This window comes from Myotis myotis, unplaced genomic scaffold (genome assembly GCF_014108235.1).
Source record: "Myotis myotis isolate mMyoMyo1 unplaced genomic scaffold, mMyoMyo1.p scaffold_m19_p_20, whole genome shotgun sequence".
Taxonomy (NCBI): domain Eukaryota; kingdom Metazoa; phylum Chordata; class Mammalia; order Chiroptera; family Vespertilionidae; genus Myotis; species Myotis myotis.
Genome location: NW_023416325.1, coordinates 4936943 through 4962565, shown reverse-complemented (window position 1 = coordinate 4962565; position 25623 = coordinate 4936943). Strand labels below are relative to the sequence as shown.

At 56.4% G+C, this 25623-nt stretch overlaps 1 protein-coding gene across 1 annotated transcript; it reads left to right on the top strand.

Moving 5' to 3' along the window:
* Nucleotides 1–463: 463 nt before the first annotated feature.
* Nucleotides 464–25053, top strand: GLB1L2 (galactosidase beta 1 like 2). The gene is made up of 19 exons (XM_036354460.1): nt 464–746; nt 6886–7083; nt 7980–8048; nt 8644–8739; nt 10738–10846; nt 13553–13645; nt 15316–15397; nt 16030–16100; nt 17726–17810; nt 19803–19940; nt 20466–20546; nt 21200–21306; nt 21800–21940; nt 22096–22167; nt 22405–22483; nt 23078–23165; nt 23458–23569; nt 23978–24094; nt 24375–25053. The coding sequence occupies exons 1-19, from the start codon at nt 661–663 to the stop codon at nt 24459–24461; spliced, it is 1911 nt and encodes a 636-aa protein (XP_036210353.1). The 5' UTR covers nt 464–660; the 3' UTR covers nt 24462–25053.
* Nucleotides 25054–25623: the final 570 nt, after the last annotated feature.

The window sequence follows — 25623 nt, the reverse complement described above, 5'->3', positions numbered from 1 at the left end:
TGTTTTTTGTTTTGTTTTGTTTTTAATAAAAAATGTAAGAGTGCTGCCAGTCAGGAGGAGAAAAGGACTAGTGGAAACCAAAGGCAGGAAATATTTCCTGCACCTCCTCTCCCCCATGAAATTCAAATGTGAATCACACTAAGCCATAAAAAATGTCCCGAGGAAATTCTACAACGTCCTGGCTTTTCACATGATAAGTCACTGCTGCACATTCTTCTCTCTCCACAATGGAAATGGTTTTAAAAGATGGTGTGGGCTTTGCAGGAGGAGCCTTCCATGCATGCTTGCGCGGGGGTGGGGGGTGGCCCGGGGTTCAGCCACGTACAGGACTGCACAACACGTGCTCAGTATTTCTACGTGTGTTTGCAAATCAGGTGCATGTAAAAGAGTTTCCGAAACGTGGAGCACCTCTCTGAGACCGAGGCAGACCAGAACCAGGGAGGCCCCGCGGAGCTGGGAATCCCGCCGCCGCAAGCCGGCGGAGGCCCCGCCCCCTGCCTCTCCAAGCGCCCCGGCGCGCGGGCGGGGGGCGTGGCCTTGGGCGGCGGCGCGGTTGCCCAGGCGACCAGCGAGCGGCCCCGCCCCCCGCGCTGAGCCCGGGCGCGCGTCGAGTGCCGGCTGGAGTGGGAACCTGGTCCCTGCGCGGGGCGCGAACGCGCGATGACCACGTGGAGTGCCCCGCGGAGGCCCTGCCGCGCGCTCGGACTCCTGCTGCTGGTGGTCCTGGGTTTCCTGGTGCTCCGCAGGTGAGGGAATCCGCCCGGCGCCGCCGGTCTGCAGGCACCCCAACCCTCCACACCTCGCGTTCTCTCTCCCGTCTAAGCTCCCGTCTGGCCGGAGGGAGGCAGACCCTGCAGGTCACGTTACCTCGACCCGCGAATCCCGAGTTCCCACCGGGAACAGCCCGCGGGCCTTTTCCTTTTTGTAGCTCCCCAATATCCCTGCGCCCCGGTGCGCCGCCAGGAGCTCTGGTTCTGCTTCGAGACCCAGACCTCTGGGAGCCACTAGGCGCTGCCCTCCCAGTCCCCAGGCGCCTGCACCCTAGAGCCTCCCCACTCCTCTGCGTCCGTGTTGCGAGCTCTACTTTTCTCGTGGGAACTCCCAGCCCTCTGGAAGGTCGGCAGGACCAGCCTTCAGATCCCTCTCCTACGTTCCTTATCACTGCCCCGCTTTGGGGAACCCCCTTCTGCTGTTTTCCCAGCTCCCCGCATTCCCCACCAGTTCTGCTGGGAGACTTATCTGTTCAGCAGAGGCCAGAGCGCCAGTGACCACAGCCATGGCCGACTTAGCCTGCTCAGCACAGTCCGAGAACACTGCCCCAGGGGCCCTCCCAGCTCCTCCGCCCGGGATTGATTTGCCCCTTTTCCGGATTGGTACTAGTTTGTCTTCTCTCTCCACGTTCCCACCACTCACCAGCGGCCAGCTCCCCTTACACAATGTCTGGCCAGTGATGGCGTTTAGTGATGGAATGCTTTATCCGCGGCCTGTGTGGGTGCCCCTGCCCGGCGTTTTTCCCATCTGAGTCTATATATAGGATGCTGCAGCCCTGACCACATCTTTCAGGTGGATGCCTGGCACTTTCCATATTCAAAACTTCAGGTGGATGCCTGGCACTTTCCATATTCAAAACTTCAGGTGGATGCCTGGCACTTTCCATATTCAAAACTTCAGGTGTGGCTGGGAGAGCAGGCCGCTCGCCCAGAACAAATGCCTGGGAGTTCCATTACATTGGAACTGGGGCAGCTTGATCTTTCCTTCTTCCCCATCACCCTTCCTGGTTTCGCTGAACCTCCCTGGAGGTAGAGGGAAGTGTTGGATGGAGTTAAATACCGGGACGTTTTTGGCCACCACAGCATCCCAATCAGAAACGCTTTCCACTTGTACCTTTTCAAGACGGAACCTGTCTTCTTTGCTTGGGAGATGGTGAGGATGACCTTTATCGTGTGGGAGAAGAAAATGGTGCTCTCCTCATTCTGGGGCCCAGAAAACTTAAGAAGCATTTGCACAGTTTTTCAAGACTTCACCCCCCCCCCCCCCCCCCCCCCGCCAATCTTGTGATGACATCTAACCCTTTCCTCTTTGGAGACGACTGGTCCTGGCTCTGGTAGGATGCTCAGCCCTCCTCCCAGTACAAGCCTGACGCAGACCCCAGAAGAATTAACTCAAAGCAGAGGCAGCAGGAGCCTCTGGCATACAGTACAGCGGGGCATCGAGGAGCCCAGACCCCAGAGAGAAAGGCCAGGGGTGTTCGTTCAGGTAGCAAGTAGCTTGCTCGTTGTTGGAGGTCAAGGATATAGCAGGCCATGCAGGGGATCCAGACAGGTCATTCTGAGGGCCAGCACGCAGGGGCTTGAGATGGGCCAGGCAAGGACACCCTAGGAGTCCACGGGAAAAGGTGTGGGAAGGAGGCTGGGTGTTTGTTGGTGTCTGGAGGGACAGGAGATGAGCTGTCAGACAGATGCATTAATTGTGTTCCTACCTGGGTGTGGTGACCGCAGGAGGAGTCAGAGGAAGGCTTCTGGAGTTGCCAGGGAGGAGCAGGTGGAGAATGAATAGCTGCGGAAATAGTTCGAAGTGCTTAGGACAGTCACTGTTTTTCCTGCCATCTCTTCTTTTTATTATTTGCATTTATTTAAAATTTTTTTTTATTGATTTCAGAGATGAAGGGAGAGAGGGGGGAGAGAGAGAAACATCAATGATGAGAGAGAATCATGGATCAGCTGCCTCCTGCACGTCCCCAACTTGGGGATCGAGCCCGCAACCTGGGCATGTGCCCTTGGCCGGAATCGAACCCAGGACCTTCACTCTGCAGACTGATACTCTATCCACTGAGCCAAATCAGCTAGGGCCATCTCTTCTTTCTCAGCAGACAAGATAGAGGCCAGAGAAGCTCCAGGGCCAGCTCTCAGGGTCCTTTAGAATATGTGTCTTTCGGGCGTCTTTTTGGTTGTATCACCCTCGTGGCCACCAAGGATGGTCTCTGGAGGCCAGAGGAGAACATACTCATTGTCGCATCCTCTTCCTGCTTTAACTCTGGCTTTGACTGGGTCATAAACTGAGTGTGTGTCGGGGGGGGGGGGGGGGGGGGGCGGGGTGGCGGGGAGACGGCGGGGGGGGGGGGGTGGCCTCTCCCAGCTGTCCTGGGGAACGTGGTGGTGGCCAGTGGTATATAGGTCACCTGGGACCTGGCTACTCCGCTGGCAGCTTTGGGGAGCTGAGCTGTCAGGATCCGCCCCTTTTCTGTACCCCAGAAGGAGGGATTTGGGTGGAGGAGGGGCTGCGTGGCTGCAGCTTTTCCTTTCTCCATGAATTTCACCTTGGGCGGGTTCATGCTCGGTCAGAGCTGTTCGATTACACCATATCCAAGAACGAGGTTCAAGGTGATTTTTGAGCAAGATTTCAACCTTCAGTATCTTAGCGTGAACAAGGGTCTTTAAAAAAAATGACCTGGCTGGAGCTGGTTTGGCTCAGTGGATAGAGCGTCGGCCTGTAGACTGAAGGGTCCTGGGTTCGACTCCAGTCAAGGGCACATGCTCGAGTTGTGGGCTCGATTCCCAGTAGGAGGCGTGCAGGAGGCAGCCGATCAATGATTCTCTCTCATCGTTGATGTTTCTATCTCTCCCTCCCTCTCCCTTCTTCTCTGAAATCAATAAAAAAAAAATTACCTGTATTGTCGTGTAATTGCCATGAGATAAACTGCACGTTTAACATGTACAGTTTGGTAAGTTTTGGCATATGTACCCACCTGTGAAATTACCACCGTCGTGAAGATTGTGAAGATACCCATCAACCCCAGAGATGTCCGTGTGCCCCTTTGCGCCTCTCTCCTACGCCGCTGCTCCCCTCTCCCCAAGCACGCCGATCTGTTGCTCGCCACCACCATCTGTCAGTTACAGCGTTTTAGTGTTTTACAGAAATGTGATCCTGCAGTCTGCGCTCTGACTTGGTTGGGCTTCCTCCACTGGGCATTTTCCTTCGAGGGCTGTGATGCATGTAGTCATGCGACCCGTGTCTTACAGCCAGTCACCTCTCATTCCCTTTCCTCTTCACACGCCACAAGAATGCCTGCTTGATAGTATCAAGGCATGGCTCCTACTCAGGACTTTTTCCTTAATATAAATGCACCCCTGAGCAGTAATGGAATTCATTCTGCATCTCTCACACCTGAGACGTTAGGTGGTGAAGGTCAGGAAAGAGGAGAGCCGCCAGGAAGCAGCCCTCATGGCGCCCCTCGAGGGCAAGTTCTCGAGGCCTCACTCGCTCTGGATTTCAGCAGCAGAACCCGTCTGACTTCTCCGTGAAGGTGGATAACGTAACAATGGGACCAGGCCTCTTGCTTTGATCCAAATCACGGGCTAGTCCTGACTTCCCAGGGTACAGTGGACAGATTGTGCCTCACTTCCGGAGATCCTGTGAGGTCAGTGATTTTATGAGCTTTGCTCGTAGAACTCTGCTGGGCTTGAGGCCTGAGTCACATCCCTGGCATGTTTGAGCGCTTTGAATGCTGTCCCTTTCATCTTACAGGAGTGACCTTTTTTTCAGCACCTGGGAAGTGTCCTTTTCGGCAGGAGTCCTCTCTGACACTAGTGGGGAAGCGTGGCTCGCTGGGCGCAGCTCAGTCGGGGAGGGGGAGAGGCGTGTCTGAGCCACCCTGGCTCTGGGAGTCTCACAGTGCATGCTGGCCAGGGTCTGAAAGGGACCAGGGACTGGAAGGGACCAGGGAGCAGAGCATGGCCATTATTGGGGTATTATTTGTGGTTCCAGGGTTTGGGATACGCAGGAGCTTTGCAGCAAAGAGCCACAGCCTTGACAGCAGGGGTATCAGAAAGTTGGCCAAAGGGTTCTCTCCATCTGAGGTCAAGGAAAAGTAGCAAGTGAAATAAACACCTCGACTTTGAAGTGACTCAGAACTCTGTAATATTGTCTTGAGTGCTCTCTGATGAAGATTCGGGAGATGCTGGAGCTTAGAGAGGTCTTTGTAGAACATTCAGTATCTGAAAAGGGCTCTGGAGTCCAGTCCGCCTCCATCCCTTCCCCCCTCCCCGGTTACTCAGCGAGCTCCTTTGGTGTAGGGATATCTGCTGCTTCCTCTCCACTCAGCTGTATCTGGGGCTTAGGTCAGCGGTTCTCAACCTGTGGGTCGCGACCCATTTGGCGGTTGAAGGACCCTTTCACAAGGGTCGCCTAAGACCATCCTGCATATCAGATATTTACATGACGATTCATCACAGTAGCAACATTACAGTGATGAAGTAGCAACGAAAATAATTTTATGGTTGGTCACAGCATGAAGAACTGTGTTTAAAGGGCCAGAAGGATGAGAACCACTGGCTTAGATGGATAGCTCTGGATAGTAAAGGCCATATTGCAAAAGAAGCCCCCTTGTGTAGGACTTCTCCTGGGATAGACGGGGGGGGGGGGGTGGTATTTTTAATGGGGGGTAATACTCACTGCTTCTGCACTCCCACACCCAGCAAGACAGTGGGGTTGCCCCTTTCAAGAGCACATGTGCTTTTCCTGCGAAGTTGATTTTGTGAGCAGGTCATGTATGAAAAGGATGAGCTATTCAGATAATACCCAGGGGCAAACACCAGGCCATCGCTTCTGGCCTAGAGCAGTATTTCTCACCATCTGTGGGGAAGAATCATTTTCCTTTTCTCCTTAAAGTTCCAATCCGTTACTTTAGGAGACGCAATAAAAAAAAATTACAAGAAAAGGGAAATGAAAAGATATGCATACCTGGCTTCTTAGGATTCGCTTTAATAGACATACAATTCCTCTCGTTGCTCTAACAGTGTCCGTGTCTGTACCGATCTCAGCACGGACCAGCCACAGGCAGTTTGTGGGGAACCCCCCCTTGGGGTTCCCACACGTCTCTTCTCAGACGACAGTCCCCAGTCAGTGTGTATCAGCGCTGATTGAATGGGTGAAGCCGGGCCTTGAGCCGGACACTGTCGCGGCGGTACCACGTTAGGCAGTGTTACAGAACGAATGGAAAGAGCAGAGCAGCTCAGGGCGCTTTTTTACGCAGAGGAGCCCTGCTGGGCAAGATGCCCTCAAGTGCCAGGAACTGTCATGAGAAGTGGGTGCCGAAGAGGCAGCCACACAAATTTGCTTTTGCACCAGATTCGCGCCCGGCTGTTGTCTGTCTCCCCGTTTCCTAAACTTCCTCGCGGGAAACGCTGGCCGCAGCTCCTCTTGTCGGCCTCCTCTCGCAGCCCCCAGGAGACCGGAGCACAGAACCGCAGGGCTCCCCGTGGCCAGCCCCAGAGATGCCAAGAGGTGCCTTTTCAGGGACTAAAACTTCTCAGTCGCCTCCCGGTGGGGCTGTCTGTCAGGCGGGTGATCTTGGCCAGCACGACACTTGACCTTTAGATGACAACCAAGACCTGGAAATTTGCTTCGTGAATAGATGCCGTTTCTAACCCAGATGCCTCTTCACAGGTATTTGCACCTCGAGCCGGGCAGCTGTGGCCAGGAGGTGGCCCCGAGGTACTATTTGAAGTAGTGGCTGCTTTGATGTTTAGTCAGATGGCTTAGGAGGCCTGCTCTCCAGTCCTCCCAAGTCCCCCCAAGTCCCAACCCTGAAGACAGCCTCTCAGCCCACTAGCACCCCCTTCCCACAGCTGTGTGCCCGCGTGTCCTCTGCACCAGCGGTCGCCAACCTTTCGGACCTCACAGACCACCGGCTGGCGACCGCTGCTCTGCACTGTCTCCACGTCCAGGGTTGTGTTTGCCTCGGTCCTCAGTGCAGCTCAGCTCGCTCTTGCCTGGCAGCCGGGCCAGGTGAGCCGGCGGAAGCCGAGAGGAGGCCCATCTCTGCCGGTGCCCCTGCCGCTGCCGCTGGGCGCCTCCAGGCTTCCCGACCGCTTTTCCTCCCCGCAGGCTGCACTGGCCCCGCCTGCTCTCTCCCTGGCTGAGACACCGGCAGTCTGGGCTGCACACCAAGGGCCAGAACTTCATGCTGGAGGACTCCACCTTCTGGATCTTCGGGGGCTCCGTGCACTATTTCCGTGTGCCCAAGGCGTACTGGAGGGACCGCTTGCTGAAGATGAAAGCCTGTGGCTTGAACACCCTCACCACGTGAGTGCTGCCCTGCCCCCCCCAAACCCCCCCCATGCCTCGTCCCCCAAGGGGCTCCTGGAGTCCATGTCCGGGCTTCTCTGTGGGAGCCCAGCCCGGGGGGCTCCAGGGTGCCAGGATGGGTGAGCCCTGGCAGATCCTACTCTGAGCAGCCCACGCTGCCCTGTGGTCCTGTCTTATGCTTCACCCACATCTTCACATCTTGTTGGCCTTCTCTCCCCCCCCCCCCCCCTCAGGAGGTAGGTGAGCTCTCTGTCCCCCTGGACTGGCTCTGGGTTCTCTAAGACCTTCCGTCTCTTCACTTAGTTCTTGTTCCAGCCCTGACGTCACTGAGACAGCGCACCATGGAGACAGTGCACCATCAGAGAGTTTTTTAAAAAAGTATATTTTTATTGATTTCAGAGAGGAAAGGAGAGAGAGAGAGAGAAACATCAATGATGAGAATCATTGATTGGCTGCCTCCTGCACGCCCCCTACTGGGGGTTGAGCCTGCAGCCTTGAGCATGTGCCCTTGACCGGAATCGAACCTGGGACCCTTCAGTCCGCAGGTCGATGCTCTGTACACTGAGCCAAACCAGCTAGGGCAGTGGTCGGCAAACTGCGGCTCACGAGCCACATGCGGCTCTTTGGCCCCTTGGGTGTGGCTCTTCCACAAAATATCGACTTCTGCGCATGGGCCACGAAGTTTCAATCACACTGTACGTGCGCACCCGCACGTGGTATTTTGTGGAAGAGCCACACTCAAGGGGCCAAAGAGCCGCGTGTGGCTCGCGGGCCGCTGTTTGCCGACCACTGAGCTAGGGCATCTCAGGGGTTTTAGGGATAAAGAGGGAACCTGGGGGATGAAGTGGAATAAATGAAGAGGCCATCCATGCCTGTACTCTTTCCTGTTACAGCTACGTCCCCTGGAACCTCCACGAGCCACAGAGAGGCACATTTGACTTCTCCGGGAACCTGGATCTGGAGTACGTGCTGCTGCTGCTCCTGTGACCTGGCCTGGGCCTGGGCCTGGGCCTGGGGGCAGGAAGGGGCTGGCGGGGGTTGATGAGGAACCATTGTGGCCTCTCGGCTCTGCTTGGAAGGTGTTCTCGGCCCTGTGCCAGCTCTGCACCGGGGCCAGGTGCTCTCCAGCTGGGACCTGCTGCTCCCAGGTGTCCAGGCCTCCCCTGAGCCCACCCTCCTCACTGCAGCCCAGAGGAGCCTGGTCCCCTGTCAGCCCTGCTCTGCAGTGGGGTCCCTCCCCCCTGCTGGGAGTGGGCTGCCCCTGGAGGCAGCAAGGTGGTCGGGGTCAGGTTCATGTGAGGACCCCGTCCCCTGTCTGACAGTCCCTCCCCTCCCTTCATGACCCGGTGGGCTGTGCAGATGGTCCTGGGCTGGGAGCTGGTGAGAAGCCAGCTGCAGGGATGGGGGCTCGGCCTTCCCTTCACTCTCCCTGTCTCTGGTTGAGAGGAGGGCGGGCCAGCAGAGGATCCGGGCAGCTCTGCCGCCTGTGGCATGTGCTGGCTTGTCCCCACCGCCCGGCTCGGATGCCCTCAGAGTGGCCGCCTTTGACCTTCCCAGGGCCTTTGTCCGGATGGCCGAGGAGGTCGGGCTGTGGGTGATCTTGCGTCCAGGCCCCTACATCTGCAGCGAGATCGACCTCGGCGGCCTGCCCAGGTGAGCGGGGCTGTGAGGCCTCTGGCCACAGCCCGAGTTGTCTGCGTGCTCATGTAAAATGTGAATCACAAATATAGGTTTAATTTTGCGTTTAAAGAATGTATATTCTTCTGTTTTGTACTGAAGTTCCTTTTTAGAATAAGTAGCACCCAAAGGGGGTCATTTTACTAGTAAACGATGTCACCCTCACCGTCCGTGTCTAATCCGATGTGGTTTCCACGTGGCGAGCACGGCCCAGGGCCGGCCACCCCCAGGGGTGCGCTCCCCGAGGCGTGCGCTCCACCAGGGCTCCGCTGTGAGTCAGCCTCAGTTGGGCCATTTGTCCGCCCTGGACCTCACCTTCCTGTCTGCAAAATAGGGAGACTCAAACCCGCCTGCCTGTGTCTAGGGGATGTGACCAGCATTTGTTTGTTAAAGTGTCAGAGAAACACATGATTGCTTTCGCGTGCTCTCTCATCTTTGCATTTCAGCCCTCAGGAGTTATCTTAGGATGTGCAGTCCCCACCGGGGCCAGTGGAGGGCTGTGTGATCCAGTTTCTACAACTGGATCACCTGCCACCACGTGCATGCCTCCTCCTCCTCATTATTGCCTTAAATTCTCAAAAAAAGATACGTTTCTTTAAGAGGGGTCATCGTCCCCATGCTCACTGTGTTCCGGATGGTCAGGTCTGCCCCTCCCCACCCCGCGCTGCCCCTGGGGCGGGAGGCGAGCCTGTTGCCAGGCTGTGTCCTGCGGGACTGGCTTCTCCCCAGACTGCAGCCACCCGCCTCCCCCTTGTTTTGTTTTGTTTTTCCTCTGGTTTCCAGCGCTACCCCGCCCGGCCCCAGGGGCACAGGCAGCCTCTGTCTCCATCTCCTTCACTACCCAGGACCACCTCTGTGTCCCTGTGCCATTCATCTCGGCAAGAGTGCCCTCAGCCAGGCTGTGACCCCAGCCAGAGTGGCCTCCCCCACCCCTGGGGATTAGAAATCTGTCCGCGAGAAGCCTCTGGCTGAGCCAGAGCGGGCACAGGAGGACAGGGTTTAAGTCTCAGCTCAGAAGCAGCGAGGACTCCAGCACTCCGCCCTCCTGTGCAGCGCCTGGCCACCCAGGCCCGGGTGGCAGAGGCGGTGGGCCCACGGACAACCCCGGCAGGCGGCGCGCTCCTCTGGGAAACGGACGTGTGCCCGTGGGGATGCGCAGCCAGACCTGTCTCCTGGAGATGGCGGGGAGCCGTCAGTCCCGCGGAGACCGCTCTCCCTCATCCACGGTGACCTCACATAAAGGGATACTTTCTGACCCTCTTCAGGACTTCTAAATCAGGGCCTTTTGTAAGAAAATAGAAGAGTTTTCTCAGAATTTCAGATGAGATGGAAAGTACTTTGACTTCAGCTCTGGAACAATATTCTGTGTTCCTTGGGGAATGGGCCCCCCCCCCCCACAAGTTATAGGAAGAATGAATCTTGCTTCCCTGCTTCTCCCCCGAGCTGAGCTCTGAATAGCTGATCTGATGATGCAGATGAGCCGGGTCAGCGGGAACTGCAGCCAGGCCAGAGCAGGGGCCGAGCAGCGGGAGGCAGCTTAGCCTCGCACAGCACAGCCTGCCTCCCGCCTGCTTTTCTGGGTGACGCTGGAGGCTGCCTCTATTCTGCAGTCCCAGCCTGACGCCTTTGGCTTCACCCTCGATAAAGAGATTGCAGAGTAAATGCTTGAAGACCGGGCCTTGCAGCCAATGAAAAGCTTTTCTCACTCTGACTGGCAGCCAGACCTAGAGCCATGAAGCTGGACATAAGTTGCCACTAGGCTGGTGTCCCCTGTCGGGGAGCAGGGCTGAGTTCGGGGCTGGGCTGGGCCGCACGTGCTCCTGTCCGACGGGTGGAGGGTGTGGTGTGGGAGCGTCTCAGGTCTCATTCCTGAGCACTCGGACACAGCTTTCCTTTCACGCCACCATCGCCCTGCCCAGGGCGACCCACAAACAGTGGAACTAATACCCACCCCCCCCTCTTTTTCTGTTCAAGCTGGCTGCTCCGAGACTCTGGCATGAGGCTGAGAACGACGTACAAGGGCTTCACCGAAGCAGTGGACCTTTATTTTGACCACCTGATGTCCAGGGTGGTGCCGCTCCAGGTAAAAGCACCTGCCTTCCTACGGGGAGTAAACAGCCCTCGGGCAGCTCTCAGACCAGGGGCTCCCAGTTCCTTCCAACACAGGAGCTCATGCCTTCCCACTGCCTGAGACCTGTAATCGATGTACTCATTGGTTGATGATTTTATTTATTTATTTATTTTATTATTTTATTTATTTTTATTTTATTTTATTATTTTTCTTTATTTTATTTTATTTTATTTTATTCCATCAGCCTATACCCTCCTCCACCTCTCCCCATCCCCTCCCCCTACAGTCACCGCATGTCCCGGTCCAGGAGGTCTTTCTCTTTTTAAAATCTCTTTTGCTCAGTCCCTCCACCCCACAACCCCCCCACCCTCCCACCAGAGCGCATAGTCAGCTGCTCTCTGTCTATGAGTCTGTCTCCATTTTGCTTGGCAGTTTAGTTTGTTCATTTAGATCAGTGATGGCGAACCTTTTGAGCTCGGCGTGTCAGCATTTTGAAAAACCCTAACTTAACTCTGGTGCCGTGTCACATATAGAAATTTTTTGATATTTGCAACCGTAGTAAAAGAAAGATGTATATTTTTGATATTTATTTTATATATTTAAATGCCATTTAACAAAGAAAAATCAACCAAAAAAATGAGTGCCCATGTCACTTCTGACACGTGTGTCATAGGTTCGCCATCACTGATTTAGATCCTTACATATCAGTGAAATCATAGGGTACTTGTCTTTCTCTCATGGGCTTATTTCTAAGAGAAATTTCTCATGTAGCATAATGCTCTCCAAGTCCGTCCACGGTGCTGAAAAGGGTAAAATGTTCTTGCTTTTTTTCTGGCCGAGTAATACTCCGTTGTGTGAACGTACTGTAGCTGTTTCATCCACTCACGTCCTGATGGACACTGGGGCAGCTTCCACATCTTGGCTATGGTGACTGACGCCTGCAGTGAATATAGGGGCTGCATCTATTCTTTTGAGTTAGTGCTTCAGGTTTCTTGGGATAAATTCCCTGAAGTGGAATCGCTGGATCCTAAGGCAGTTCCATTAATTAATTTTTTGAGGTAATTCCATACAGCTTTCCACACCAATCTGCATTCCTATCAGCAGTACGTGTTTATCACAGTTTAAACATTTTTGTCTAGTAAGTCCAGTGTGTGTGTGTGTGTGTGTGTGTGTGTTTCTTTAAAGACTAGCAGGTAAAGTATATGAAAACGTCAGGGGGACTACAGGCTCCTGGAAGCCTGGGGGCAAGAGTGTGGAGGCAGAGGGATCCGATAGAACACGTAAGGCCACAAGAAGCAGCTGGGTGAGACTCTGGGGAAAGTAAGACATGTAAAAGCAGCGGGAGACACACACACACACACACACACACACACACAGTTTAGACAGGACAGATGCCCCAGAAATGTCTGAGAAGGTCTTAAGCCTTCATCCTGGCCGATCTCAAGGCTTAGGAGCCCATTAAATAGTGAAGACATTCCCTCCAAATCTGCAAAGACTGGGAGACATGACAGCTTTTTAAAAACCCAATTTTCAGAAAAAAACCCACACAAGATGAACAAGAAACATGGAAGCACGTCTCACTCAAAGGAACAGAAATCTCTAGAAACAGTTTGTAAAGAAAGACACACACACCTGAGGTCCAGACGTTGCCAACATACCCTGTTTCAGCTCCGAGTCAGAGGAGACAGACACTAGTCCGCTGGACAGACCACGGACAGCCCAGAGCACTGCAAGCCCGTCCCATGGTGTTTCTTCTACCTTGAGGGAAGGAATGCAGAATTAGGATATTTTTTTCCCTGACTGTGCCATGCTGCACCACAGAAGGGTGGGGCAAGGGCAAGCAAAACATGCAATTTCATACTCTTTTGAATGTCTTTTGCTTAAGTATTTTTTATTGATTTCAGAGAGGAAGGGAGAGGGCGAGAGAGATGGAAACATCAACGATGAGAGAGAATCATGGATCGGCTGCCTCCTGCACGCCCCACACTGGGGATCGAGCCCGCAACCCAGGAATGTTCCCTAGACCGGAATCGAACCTGGGATGACCCTTCAGTCCGCAGGCTGACGCTCTGTCCACTGAGCCACACCGGCGAGGGCGGAATGTCTTTTTCTTGATTGGGCATTGATATATCTGTTTAAACATTGGCTTGGCTGCCAGAGCTCCTATACCAGTGGTTCTCAACCTCCCTAATGCCGCGACCCTTTAATACAGTTCCTCATGTTGTGGTTACCCCCAACCATAAAATTATTTTCGTTGCTATTTCATCACTGTCATTTTGCTACTGTTATGAACCGTCATGTCAATATCTGATATACAGGATGTATCTTCATTGTTACAAATTGAACATAATTAAAGCATAGTGATGAATCACAAAAACAATATGTAATTATATATGTGTTTTCCGATGGTGTTAGGCGACCCCCGTGAAAGGGTTGTTCGACCCCCAAAGGGGTCGCGACCCACAGGTTGAGAACCGCTGTCCTGTACAGTTGCTGTGGTCAGTATGCGGTGGTTTATGGGATGTTCCCGTGGGGGGGTCACAGGCCTGGGGCTCTCCACTCTGTGTCTTGCTGCCGTCCCTCTCGATCATACGCCAGACCTTTGAGACTTTCACTTCCCAATGGGATGTTACGCCAGTACCTGGTGAGACATGTAGTGAAATGAGACCATCCAGGTCCCGCTACACGCTGGGCGTCGGACTGTTTCTCTCTCCCCAGTACAAGCACGGGGGACCCATCATCGCTGTGCAGGTGGAGAATGAGTATGGCTCCTACAACAAAGACCCCGCCTACCTGCCGTACATCAAGAAAGTAAGTGTCCTCGCGATTCTTTCCTCACGCTCCTTCCTCTCGAACGTCTGACAGGCTGTGGTGTCACAGGGGGTCTGATGCTTTTCTCATAGTAACACCGCATCCCTCAGTGCCAATTCTTAAAGAGCACATTTTTTTTCTCCATGCTTTTTAATATATATATATATATATATTGATTTCAGAGAAGAAGGGAGAGAGAGAGATAGAAACATCAATGATATGAGAGTAAGAGAGAATCATTGATTGGCTGCCTCCTGCACATCCCCAACTGGGGATCGAGCCCACAACCCAGACATGTGCCCTAGACCAGAATGGAACCCGGGACCCTTCAGTCTGCAGGCCGATGCTCGGTCCACTGAGCCAAACCAGCTAGGGCTTTCTTTCGCCATACTTTTGTCTCAGTAGGGTTGTCGCACATTTGCCCTTTATCGATCAAGTTTAATTGGGGACGGCAGTGCCTCCTGGTGCTGCAGGGCCAAGAGTGAAGGACTTGTACGGACTGACTGGCCCTGAGCTGCCCTGGGCAGATGGCTGTGCCGGAAGCGGCAGTCGTCCATCCCTGATGGGACAGTCAGCCATGCCGTGCCTGGGAAGGGAACCTGTGAAGGGAACAGCTTTAGAAGACAGTTACCGTCCACGTGTTCCGCCTCCCAGGCCCGGGATGCTGTATGCATGCGGTGCATGTGCGCAGACTTCACTACGTATCAGTGAGCGACGGGTTGGAGCTGTGAGGTGGTGGGTGTTCAGGCTTGGATCAAAACCTCGCCTGGCCTAATGGATTCAGCGCCCGCAGCTTCTGTGGTCCTGAGAATTAGGGCCCCTCTGCTCCTTCCTCACCAGCGTCTGGGATCAGACCTGAGCGTCACTCACCCACCGGGTATCCCTCTGCCTCCTCTGCTTCCAAAAGAATTGGGTTGAAGTAAGCAGTCTTCTCTTTATCCGACACTTGACCCCGCTTCTCCGAGGCTCTGCGTCTGCACAGCCCAGAGGCCGCTGTGCACGGAGGACAGCATGTACCTAACGCGCCCAGTGAGGCCTGGGGCTCGCCCAGGCTCCCCCGTGTCAGCCGTTGTTCTGATGGGGAAACGGTTATTGTCCCTCAGCACGGCGTGTGCCCCTTCCGCTTATCTTCACCATTTGATTCACAGCCTTCGGGGAGCACTGATGTTCTGGGCATGTGCAGCACGCCACGGGCACGTGCCAGGGGCACCGCTGGTGCCGGAGCCCCCCCTGCTGGGGGTGGGGAAGGGGTGGGCTGCTTGCTCTGGCGAGGGTGACGGGGAGGCGTGGGCTGTCCCTAAGGTCCTGGCCCCCTCTGGGGTCCCTGCGGTCTCTTGCCCGATGGCAGTACGGCGTCTGGCCTCCCTGAGCCGGCCTCTTCGTAGTCCTGTCTAGGGACGCACAGTAGCCATTCCGGGCACCTTGCGGGACCGGGAGCAGCCGAGGGTGGCTGAGCCGGGCAGCCCTGCCCCTGCCGCGCTGGACCTCCAGCCGACGGAGCTCTGCCCACCATCGCGCACACGCACAGAGCAGGTGTCTGTTTTCTGCAGGGAAATAACATGCTTTATTGGAAGCTCCTCCTTCCCTTCCTGCCACCTCCTTCCCAGCGGCGTGGCCGGCAGGAGCTCTGAGGAGGGGTGGACGGTGACCCCTTCATTTCCCTCCCCTAGGCCTTGGAGGACCGAGGGATTGTGGAGCTGCTCTTGACTTCAGACAACAAGGACGGCCTGAGCAACGGGGTCATCGACGGAGGTGTGTGGAGGCGGGCGCGCCCGGCCTGGCTGTGCACGCTGCCCGGGCAGCCGCCAATCCTTCTCCCTTCTGCGTGGCGCTGGGACATCCGTGTCCGAGGCGGACTTGCTGTCGCCAGCTCTGTCGTTCGATGATGTTTCTCTCTCATTGATGTTTCTAGCTCTCTGTCCCTCTCCCTCCCTCTCTGTCTCTAAACGCCAATTAAAAATGTTAAGAAACACCACCTTCAATTTAAAAACTATAACACATGATTGGGTAGAATAGAAAATCAGCCCTCGTCTGAGAAATGCACGGGGAGTCTGTATTTCGGCCGTCAGCCTGTCCTGGTGCTTGAGGTGCAAAGTCAAGATCTGACTGCAGGCTCCTTTAAGAGGGCGATGAGCAGAAATGCACTCCGGCTGGGAAAGTGACATTGATCAGAAGCGTGGTGAGGTCTGTGCTGAGAGCTGACGGTCCAGGTGAACAAGACCATCTGGCATCAGAGGAACCGGACTCTGATCAGGGGTGGGAAACGATGTCCAGATCAGTTCGCTTGTTTGGCTGGTGAATTGAGAAAGGTGTGGGGCAGTTCGGCAAGTCCTCCTGGCTTCGCGACAACACTTCACCTTCCCTTCTCTCCTTTCCGCCCCCAGTGCTGGCCACCATCAACTTACAGTCGCAACACGACCTGCAGTTACTGACCATCTTCCTCCTAAGTGTCCAGGTGAGCCCGACCCCGGGAGCTGGCTGCCGCTCTGCGTGCGTGTGGGGCTCTGAAGCGAGTTCGGTGCGGCCTCTTGGTCAGGAATTCCATCCCCCGCTCTTCGCCCTGCAGCGGCATCTCGGTGCCTCTTGGGGAGGGGGACTCTGGCCCTGCCAGCTTTTCAGTTCACAGCCCGCCTTCCACGCTGCAAACCCTGACCCTGTGCACCGGGCTGCCGTGCCCCGGCCAGGGGAGCCGTGTGCCCTGAGGCGTTGCAGTTGGGCCTGGAGTCATGTTCTAAGCTCTGGGCTGGGTGCGCTCACTGAGGCCTCTTGACGGGAGTTGTGTGGACTCAGCCGTATGCTAAGGGCTTTCTGTGCATCGTGTCAGTTAACCTTCCCAGGAGCTGGCCACCGCTGTTACCATTTTCCAGTTAAGGAGACAGCTTTGTAGGACAGAGCAAGCACCCAGCAGTAAGGGGCAGGCTGGGGTGTGCAGCACAGCCCGAGTGGGTGCACGGCTCCAGCTGGAACCACACTGTGCAGGGCAGTGACCTGGGCTATTGAAGAGCCCCCCAGCTTGGCCCCAGCACCCTCAAGTCAGAGTCCCCTCCTGGCCCGGAGACCAGTGACGTGCAGGACTTAGAACGGCTTCTCCTTTCCTGGACTTCAATGTCATACAGTATCTCCCCTTCGGGAGGCAGACAGCCAACACTAAGGAAAACCCAGCCACTTTCTTAGTCTGGCCTTTCCCCTGGCGTGGTTGGTACCTTCTACCGAGTGGCCTGTAAGCCTGCCCATCACCTGGGATCAGATTGTGTATTCAGCCGCCTCTAAATGTATTGCTGTCCCTGACCGCGGAGGTACGTGATGAATGAGGAAGGCTCGGTGTGGAACCTGAAATACCAGCGTATCAGTCCTCCTCCCTGCAAACCCCCTCCCCACCCCCACCCCACACTCCTCTGGTGCTTCTGCAAACGTGCAGGCTGGAGCAGGGCCCTGGGACCGATGTCAGCATCCCTGGGACCACCCTGTGCCAGAGGCAGGCTCTGAAGTCATACCTGAGACTTGCTGAATATCCTCCCCACGCGATGAGGCGGGCAGCGTGGCTGCAGGGCTGCTCTGCGAGTAGCTGTGCTAGTGCGTCCTGCCCCTCGGCTCCGATTTCGTAAACTTTATTGAAACGTCCCTGGGCCTTGAAGAGGGCCCACGCTCTGCCCTTGGTCTCTTCCAGCTGAAAGGGAGCAGGGGGGCTCTGCAGCCACAGAGCGGTCACCCTGACACCATTCTCCCTTCCCGGAGAGGCTAGGCAAGGCTTGAGGGTCAGTCGGTGCAGGAGGAGACTCCCAGGCCAGAGGCTGGGTTCTAGGATGAAGCCTTAACTTGGAAGGTTTTCTCACCAGTACCGCGTGCAGCGGGATCTACTGTGTCACCTCTGGGAGTGCGTTTGCTCTCCACCTGCAAGGCGGAGGCCACGCCTGGAGGCTAAGCTGGGGCAGGTGCCTCTGGCCGCCTCTGTGCTCTGCCCTCGGGGGCCTCGGGGGCCAGGGGGGCAGCTGGCAGGACTGAGGGCGTGGCCTCGCCCTGTGAGGGGCTTTCCTCCGTTCCCCTCTCTTGACCAGCTAACTTCTCATTTTGTGGTGCCAGGGGGTTCAGCCCAAGATGGTGATGGAGTACTGGACGGGGTGGTTTGACTCCTGGGGGGGCCCCCACAACATCCTGGATGCTTCCGGTAAGTGCTTGCAGTCCCTATGTCTGACGGGGGTGGGAATAAGTTCCGACGTCCCCGTCACTGAGTCTGCAGTTATTTGCATGTCAGGATTGGCTCTTGATACTCCAGAATCATGTGTCTTGACATCTGACGTGAACAGTAGGATTTTTATTTTATTTTATTTATTAAAAAACACATTTTTATTGATTTCAGAGAGGAAAGGAAGGGGGGAGGGAGAGAGAGAGAAACATCCATGATGAGAGAGAATCATTGATCAGCTGCCCCCTGCACGCCCTCTACTAGGGATGGAGCCCACAACCTGGGCATGTGCCCTGACTGGGAATCGAACCGGTGACCTCCTGGTTCACAGGTCAACGCTCAACCACTGAGCCACGCCCGCTGGGCAACAGTAGGATTTCTAAATGGCTTTATTATGTTTTTGTAATGAGATGAGGAACACACGCCCGTGGCAAACATCCAGCAAATAGAGAAAACTTCTAAAGAAGAAATAAAAATCTAGAGCCCAGACAGCACTGTGATGCTCACTGTCCAGGGCAGTGATGGCGAACCTTTTGAGCTCGGCGTGTCAGCATTTTGAAAAACCCTAACTTAACTCTGGTGCCGTGTCACATATAGAAATTTTTTGATCTTTGCAACCATAGTAAAAACAAGATTTATATTTTTGATATTTATTTGATTTATTTAAATGCCATTTAATAAAGAAAAATCAACCGAAAAAATGAGTTCGCGTGTCACCTCTGACACGCGTGTCATAGGTTCGCCATCACTGGTCTAGGCAGCTGTTGCTCTGCCCCTGTCTGCAGCCCTGCGTGCACGTACAGACGGGTGTGGACAGATGCCGTCACGTCTGTTTCTGCGCAGGACGTGTCGCCTGCTGGTGCCGGCGAGTGACACAAATGGGCAGCTTTCTGTCCTGTCGGTATAAATTCCATCGCTGTTTCCAAGAAGCCCGTTGTGTTGCGTCTCAGTCAGCTACGTGTCCAGTCTCTTGTAGACGTGCACTGGGGTGGTTTCCAGTGCGTCCTGTGAATCGAACACCATGACACTGAGCGTGCTGGAACATCTACTTTTGCACACTTGGCCTGTTTTTCCCAGTGACAAGTTCCTAGCAATACACTGACTACACGAATGCAATTTTGATAAATATATTTACTAAACTGCTGCCCAGGATTGCAGCAATTCTTAACTCTCCGTTATTCAAGGAGAATACCAGTTTCCCACAGATTCATCAACACTGAGTATGAAAGTAATTTTAATGTTTGCCAGTCTGATAGGTCGTTCTTATTTCGCGTTTCTTTTACCAATGCTGGTGTGTGTGTGTGTGTGTCTATTTATTAACCATGTATATTTCTCCTTTGATACTGTCTTCATGTCATTGGTCCATTCTCTAATAAGGGGGGGACTGGGGAAGAAGTCAGCACCATATCCCTACCTATGAGCCCCTCTGCTTGTGTCTCAGTGAGGGGGCGTAACGTTGCGAAGCATGTTGGGGGCCAGCGGAAGCTGCCCTGGGTCATAGTCAATGAAGGCTGGTCTGTGATTTTATTTTTTTAAAATATATTTTTATTGATTTTTTACAGAGAGGAAGGGAGAGGGATAGAGAGTTAGAAACATTGATGAGAGAGAAACATCCATCAGCTGCCTCCTGCACACCCCCTACTGGGGATGTGCCTGCAACCAAGGTACACGCCCTTGACCGGAATCGAACCTGGGACCCTTCAGTCCGCAGGCCGACGCTCTACCCGCTGAGCCAAACCGGTTAGGGCTTGTCTGTGATTTTTAAAACAACTGCAAGGCCCAAGCTCTGGAGCTGGGATCCCGGTGACTCCTCTTCCTCCTCCGGTGATGGGGGCGTCGGGGAAGCCGAAGGACAGCCAGAGGATTGAATTGGGGCGGGGGGGGGGGGGGACGGGGAGAGGCGAGCGTGCCCGGGGACATCTGGCTTGTCTCAGACTCAGGCTCACTGGGCATGCCCCTCCCCTCTTCCTGTAGAGGTTTTAAAAACCGTGTCGGCCATCATCGACGCCGGCTCTTCCATCAACCTCTACATGTTCCACGGAGGCACCAACTTCGGCTTCATCAACGGAGCCATGCACTTCCATGACTATAAGTCCGACGTCACCAGCTACGGCAAGTGTCCCCCAGGGCCGACCCTTCCCAGAACGCCCCATCATCGGTGTGCCCGGGTTTTTACCGAGAGTCCTTCAGGGACAGCCCTGGCACCTTGAATGCATTTGGCTCGAGTGCCCGGGAGGGGGAGGGGGAGGTTTGGCGTGGACGGTCACTTTTCAACCTGCAGAGCAGTGGGAGGCGGGAGCCCACTGGCAGGCCGCGAGCATTAGGGAGTCGGCGGGAGGAAGTGAGAGAGGCCCCCCCTCCCCAGGCGGGAGGTCCCGCTCAGGCCCTGGAGGTGCTGTGACCCCCTGCCCTCCAGAAGGCAGGAAAGACGCAGGGACATGTCGGGCTGTGCTGTGGCCATGGGCAGTTTGGCGGCATTTTGCAGTAGTTAGTCGTATTTAGGGTCCTCCTGCTGACAGCTCACCCCCGAAGTGTTCTGCCTCCCACTTGCTGGGACGAGGACCATGCTGCCGACCCCAGCGTCTCCCTTCTCTCTTTTTGCCGAGTGAGCAGTGACAAGGCCCCTGTGTCTTGCAGACTATGACGCGGTGCTGACCGAGGCCGGGGACTACACAGCCAAGTACGTCAAGCTCCGAGAATTCTTTGGCTCCATCTCAGGTACCTGGCAAACAGCAGCCAAGCACCAGCTTGGGCCCTTGCTCTGGTTGAAGAACCCTTACAGCAGTGATGGCAAACCTATGACACTCATTTTTTGGGTTGATTTTTCTTCGTTAAATGGCATTTAAATATATAAAATAAGTATCAAAAATATAAGTCTTTGTTTTACTATGGTTGCAAATACCAAAAAATTTCTATATGTGACACGGCACGAGAGTTAAGTTAGGGTTTTTCAAAAAGCTGACACGCCGAGCTCAAAAGGTTCGCCATCACTGCCCTACAGTGTTCTTTCTTCCCTGCCCGCCTCCCCCCAGGCGGTCTGTGTGCGAGAACGCCTCAAGGCAGGGACAGGCAGGCTTGGGAGGCTGTTTGCATGTGGCTGTGTCTTGCCCGGGTTGCCCGTTTGCAGGTGCTGACTTCTGAGGGCTTGAGAAAGCCCCCTGTGTGCCCCCCCCACACACCCCTCCCTCGGCATCCCCTTCCCAGTGGGTCTAGGCGTGTCAGCGGGTCGGCCTGTCCCGGGGCGGTGCTCAGACTAAGGAGCCCATGGGGCCATGGATAGGAATGCGGGGGGGGGGGGGGGGGAGAAGGGGGGCCGCTGGAGGAGGTAGTGACTGTTTGGTCCTTTTGGGGGGGCCTGTGGTCTGTTGCAGGCAGCCCTCTGCCTCCCCCACCCGAGCTTCTTCCCAAGACGGCGTACGAGTCCCTGCGGCCGGCGCTGTACCTGTCGCTGTGGGATGCCCTCCAGTACATGGAGCCGGTGAGTGCTGCCGCAGGGGGGCCGGGCCAGGGAGCCCTCCCTGCAGCTGTCCGGGAGGAAGAGAAAACGGGAGCAGGAAGTGGGAAAGCACAAAAGGAACTTGAAGGGACGCTGGGCAACGCGAGGGGTTCCGTTTCCGCAGGCTCCGCGGGAGAGAGGAGGGTGCACCTCCCGTCGCTGATGCAGAGAGAGGGTTGTGTGATCTGAAATGATGGTGGATTGAAAAGCTCCAAGGCCCCGCATAGCAGGGCGCTATTCTTCTTCTTTTTTCCCACATCTTCTTCCTCTTTCACATCCCCCTTCCCTGCGACTCTGGAGAGCCATGAGGAATCAAAATAGAAAACGTTGGTAAAGGCCACTGCCCCCAGGGCACTAGCCCCCAGGTGGGGGCTGTCTGCTTACCCTGCCCTTCCCCAGTGGATCCAGAGGAGGTCACTGCCTTTCCCCCCACCCCGGCTAGCCCTGTGCCCCCTCCTGTCTGCCCTCTATGCAGCCAACCATCTCTGAAAAGCCTGTCAACATGGAGAACCTGCCAGTGAACAATGGGAATGGCCAGTCCTTCGGGTACACCCTGTACGAGACAACCATCGGCTCACCTGGCGTCCTCAGGGGTCTCGTGCGTGACCGGGGACAGGTAGGAGCGTCTCCTCTGACGTCCTGTGCCCTGGCAGGGACCGAGCTGGCAGCATCCCTCCCCTTCGCAGTGCGGCTCTCTCTTCGCTTGGCAGAGGTTCCTCTCTCTCCTCCCTCCCGTCAGCCCGCGATGCTGTCTGTCCGTTTGTCCTGCAGGTGTTTGTGAACACAGTGTTCATTGGCTTCTTGGACTATGAGCGGAAGGACATCGTCATCCCCTTAATCCAGGTCTGTTTCCTGGGGAGCTGGGCGGTGGGTAGCGCCGGCCTCTTCCTCACCAGGTTTGGCGGGAATCGGAGAGGAGGACCTGGGAACCAGGAGCTCCTTAACCAGAGCTGTGCGTGGGGAGCGGGCAGAGCCTCGCTTTCTGATCGCAGGGGCGCTTCCCCTCCCATCCCGGCCGCTCAGGGAGGGGCTGGAGTGCTGCAGGGGAGGAGACAGTCATCGTCCACCCTGTTCCGGCAGGGCTACACTGTGCTGAGGATCCTGGTGGAGAACTGCGGGCGCGTCAACTACGGCCATAATATCGATGAGCAGCGCAAAGGTGGGTCACAGCGCATGCTGGGTGAGGAGCTGCTGACAGCGTGGGCTGGCTGTCCGTTCTCCACCCCAGCTCCTCAGCAGGCCTCCGGGCTGGCTGCAGGGAGGGGGTCATGGGGAGCCATTGGAGGGGGTCATGGGGAGCCATTGGAGGGAGGGGGTCATGGGGAGCCATTGGAGGGAGGGGGTCATGGGGAGCCATTGGAGGGAGGGGGTCATGGGGAGCCTTTGGAGGGAGGGGTGTCATGGGGAGCCATTGGAGGGGGCCAGGGAGGCCGCTGCAGTGAGGTGGAGGTGGTTCTGAAAGGCCCCCCTGGGTCCTGACCTCCTCCCTGTTAGCCTTCCCTGTGTGTGCCGTCCACATGCCCGTGGTGAATGCACAGTGAGCACTGAGCGGGATCCTCTCAGCTCTGTCTGCCCTCGGCCTATTCTCTCACGCACGTCCCGGGGCCTGGCAGGCACGGGGTTACTCATTCTCAGCCCCTCAGCGCTTTATGGGGGAGGGTTGCTGCCCCGTTGGGGGCATGCACTTCAGGAGAAACCTTGAACTTCCCAGACACTGCCCCTGTGTCTCACTCCCCCTGCCTCCGTCCCACAGGCTTAATTGGAAATATCTACCTGAATAATTCTCCCCTGAAAAACTTCAGAATCTACAGCCTGGACATGAAAAAGAGCTTCTTTCAGAGGTAGGTCCCAGCCGAGGGCCAAGTGTGGGCTCCCAGGGGACGTGCAGAGAGAGCCGGCGGGCCCGGGAGCTGCCCCGGCCTCACCCCTCCTCTGGCTCAGCTGTGAGCAGACCAGGGCCCTGCCATGTGCCCAGGTGGGGCAGTGCCCGCCCTGGAGACGAGGTTGTTTCCACGGCACCACCCGCTGCCATTCCTGGGCCCCGTGGACCGGCGCCTTTGCCATGGGATGCGGGGTGGGGCCCGGATCTGAGAAGGTACCCCCTCCCTTCCTTGTCTTGTATTCTGTCCATAGATTTAGCTCCAGCACGTGGAACCTGGTCCCCGAAACACCTGTGTTCCCCGCTTTCTTCCTGGGCGCCTTGCCTGTGGCCTTTTCCCCCTTGGACACCTTCATGAAGCTGGAGGTTCGTAGCCGCCCCCGGCCCAGGTTCTGGTCCGTCCTCAGCTGCTCTGAGCCCGAGCCCGGAGGAGGGGCTGCTCCCCACAAGGCCTCGCCCTCTCTCACCTGCGCCTGGGCCTGGACCGTCCCGCTTTGGGCTGCCCCCTCTGCAAGGGCCTGGCCTCCCCGGGGAGGGAGCGAGTGGGCCCCCAGCAGAGGGGCCACCCTGTGGGACTTCTTAGGGCCCAGGTTCCTCCGTCCAGGGTGGGAAGTCAGGGCTGTTGGGACAGAGAGACGGGGCACCCCGCCCGGCCATCTCCTGGCTGTCACATTGGCCGTTCGGAAGCCGAGAGAGGGGCCCAGAGCGCGTCTGCCCTCCTGGGGGTTTCCCTGTGCTGGCTCTGCGGCCGACTCACGCTCACTCCACTCAAAGGGCTGGGAGAAGGGGGTTGTCTTCATCAACGGCCAAAACCTGGGGCGCTACTGGAACATCGGACCCCAGGAGACACTCTACCTCCCAGGGGCCTGGTTGGACCAAGGCATCAACCAGGTGGGAGCACTTGCAGCCCCTTCCCTTCTTCCCAGGCCCTTTCCCACTCCCGCCCTCCTGATATCACCGTGCTCACCAGGGAGGGAGGGAGGGAGGCCCTTGCCACAGTCTGTTAGGGCCGGAGAGGGAGAGTTCTGGCCAGCTCCCTCTCGGCTCCTCCTTGGCGCTGGGGAGTTGTGGGCCCCTGTTCCTTCCGCCCAGTTCCCAGCCCCTTCCCTAAGGCACCCTCTCTGGCTCCAGACACACCTGGCTGCTGCCACCCCAGCGCGTCTCTCCCCAGGTCATTGTTTTCGAGGAGAGGGCAGCAGGCCCTGTGATACAGTTCACCGAGACACCCCACCTGGGCAGGAACCAGTACATTCACTGAGCCGTGTGGCGGGAAGCGGGGGGCGCCTGTCCTCACGGCTGCCTGGAGGTCTGATGGGCTGCCCCCCAAGCCCATGCGGGGGGAGCCCATCGGAAGCGTTCCCTCCGGGAGCCGAGGGCTGTACCTCTGCCCACTGCTGTGGTTCAAGACCCCGAACCTGCTGAAGAAGAGGGGGGGCGCTGTTTAGGGGAGGACGCCCTTCTCACCTGAGGGGGTTCTTGACTGGGCTCTGTGGATGGCACTGTCCTCCTCCCTCTCTCCGGGGAGAGGGCAGAGGGATGGATGTCTGGGGTGAGAGTGTCTGGTCTGGTCTCCATGTGGTGGCACCTGGGCCTGGGGAAGGCCTGGCTGCTGGGTGTGGCTGCTGCACCCAGCTGTGCCCTGCGAACGTTCTCGCTGGCCTGGCCCATCCCTCGGGGCCCCTTTCTGTTTCTGAAATAGAGGCCTTGGCCCCATCGGTAGAGGGTAGTGAAGGGGTGTCTCCTGAGTTGATTATTGTTTCTTTTTTCTTAAAAAATATTTTTATTGATTTCAGAGAGAGATAAACATCAATGATGAGAGAATCATTGATCGGCTGCCTCCTGCACGCCCCCTACTGGGGATCGAGCCTGCATCCCGGGCATGTGCCCTTGATCAGAATCGAACCCAGGACCCTACAGTCCGCAGGCCGACGCTCTGTCCACGGAGCCAAACCAGCCGGGGCGGCGGTTGTTTCCTCACAGCCCTCCCCGCGCCTTCCCTGGGGTCCTGGAAGGAACCCCGTTTGAGAGACACACGTTTCCTTCCTTCCTTCCTACTGTAAGCGCATCCGACAGGATGGCAGGCCGGTCTGAAGAGAAACGGACATCTCAGCCCCTTGTTCTCCTGAAACGGGGAGCAGGTCCCGTTTCACTCAGTGACGGGGGGACTGTGGGTCCCAGCAGGAACCCACCCCTCTCGGAGGCACAGGGGGAAAGGGCAGAGGGCCCAGCTCCAGGGCGTGGCGGGGGGCGGGGGAATGAGGGTCGCCTCTCGGGAATGTTGGGTACCAGGCCTCACGCAGACCTTGCCACCGGCTCAGTCCCACCCCCCCCGCCTCCCGTGACGAAGCTGCAGGGAGGAGAGGCAGGCTTCCTCGCAGTTGTCTGTCTGTCCGCAATGCAGGCACTTGCTCTGGGGCCGG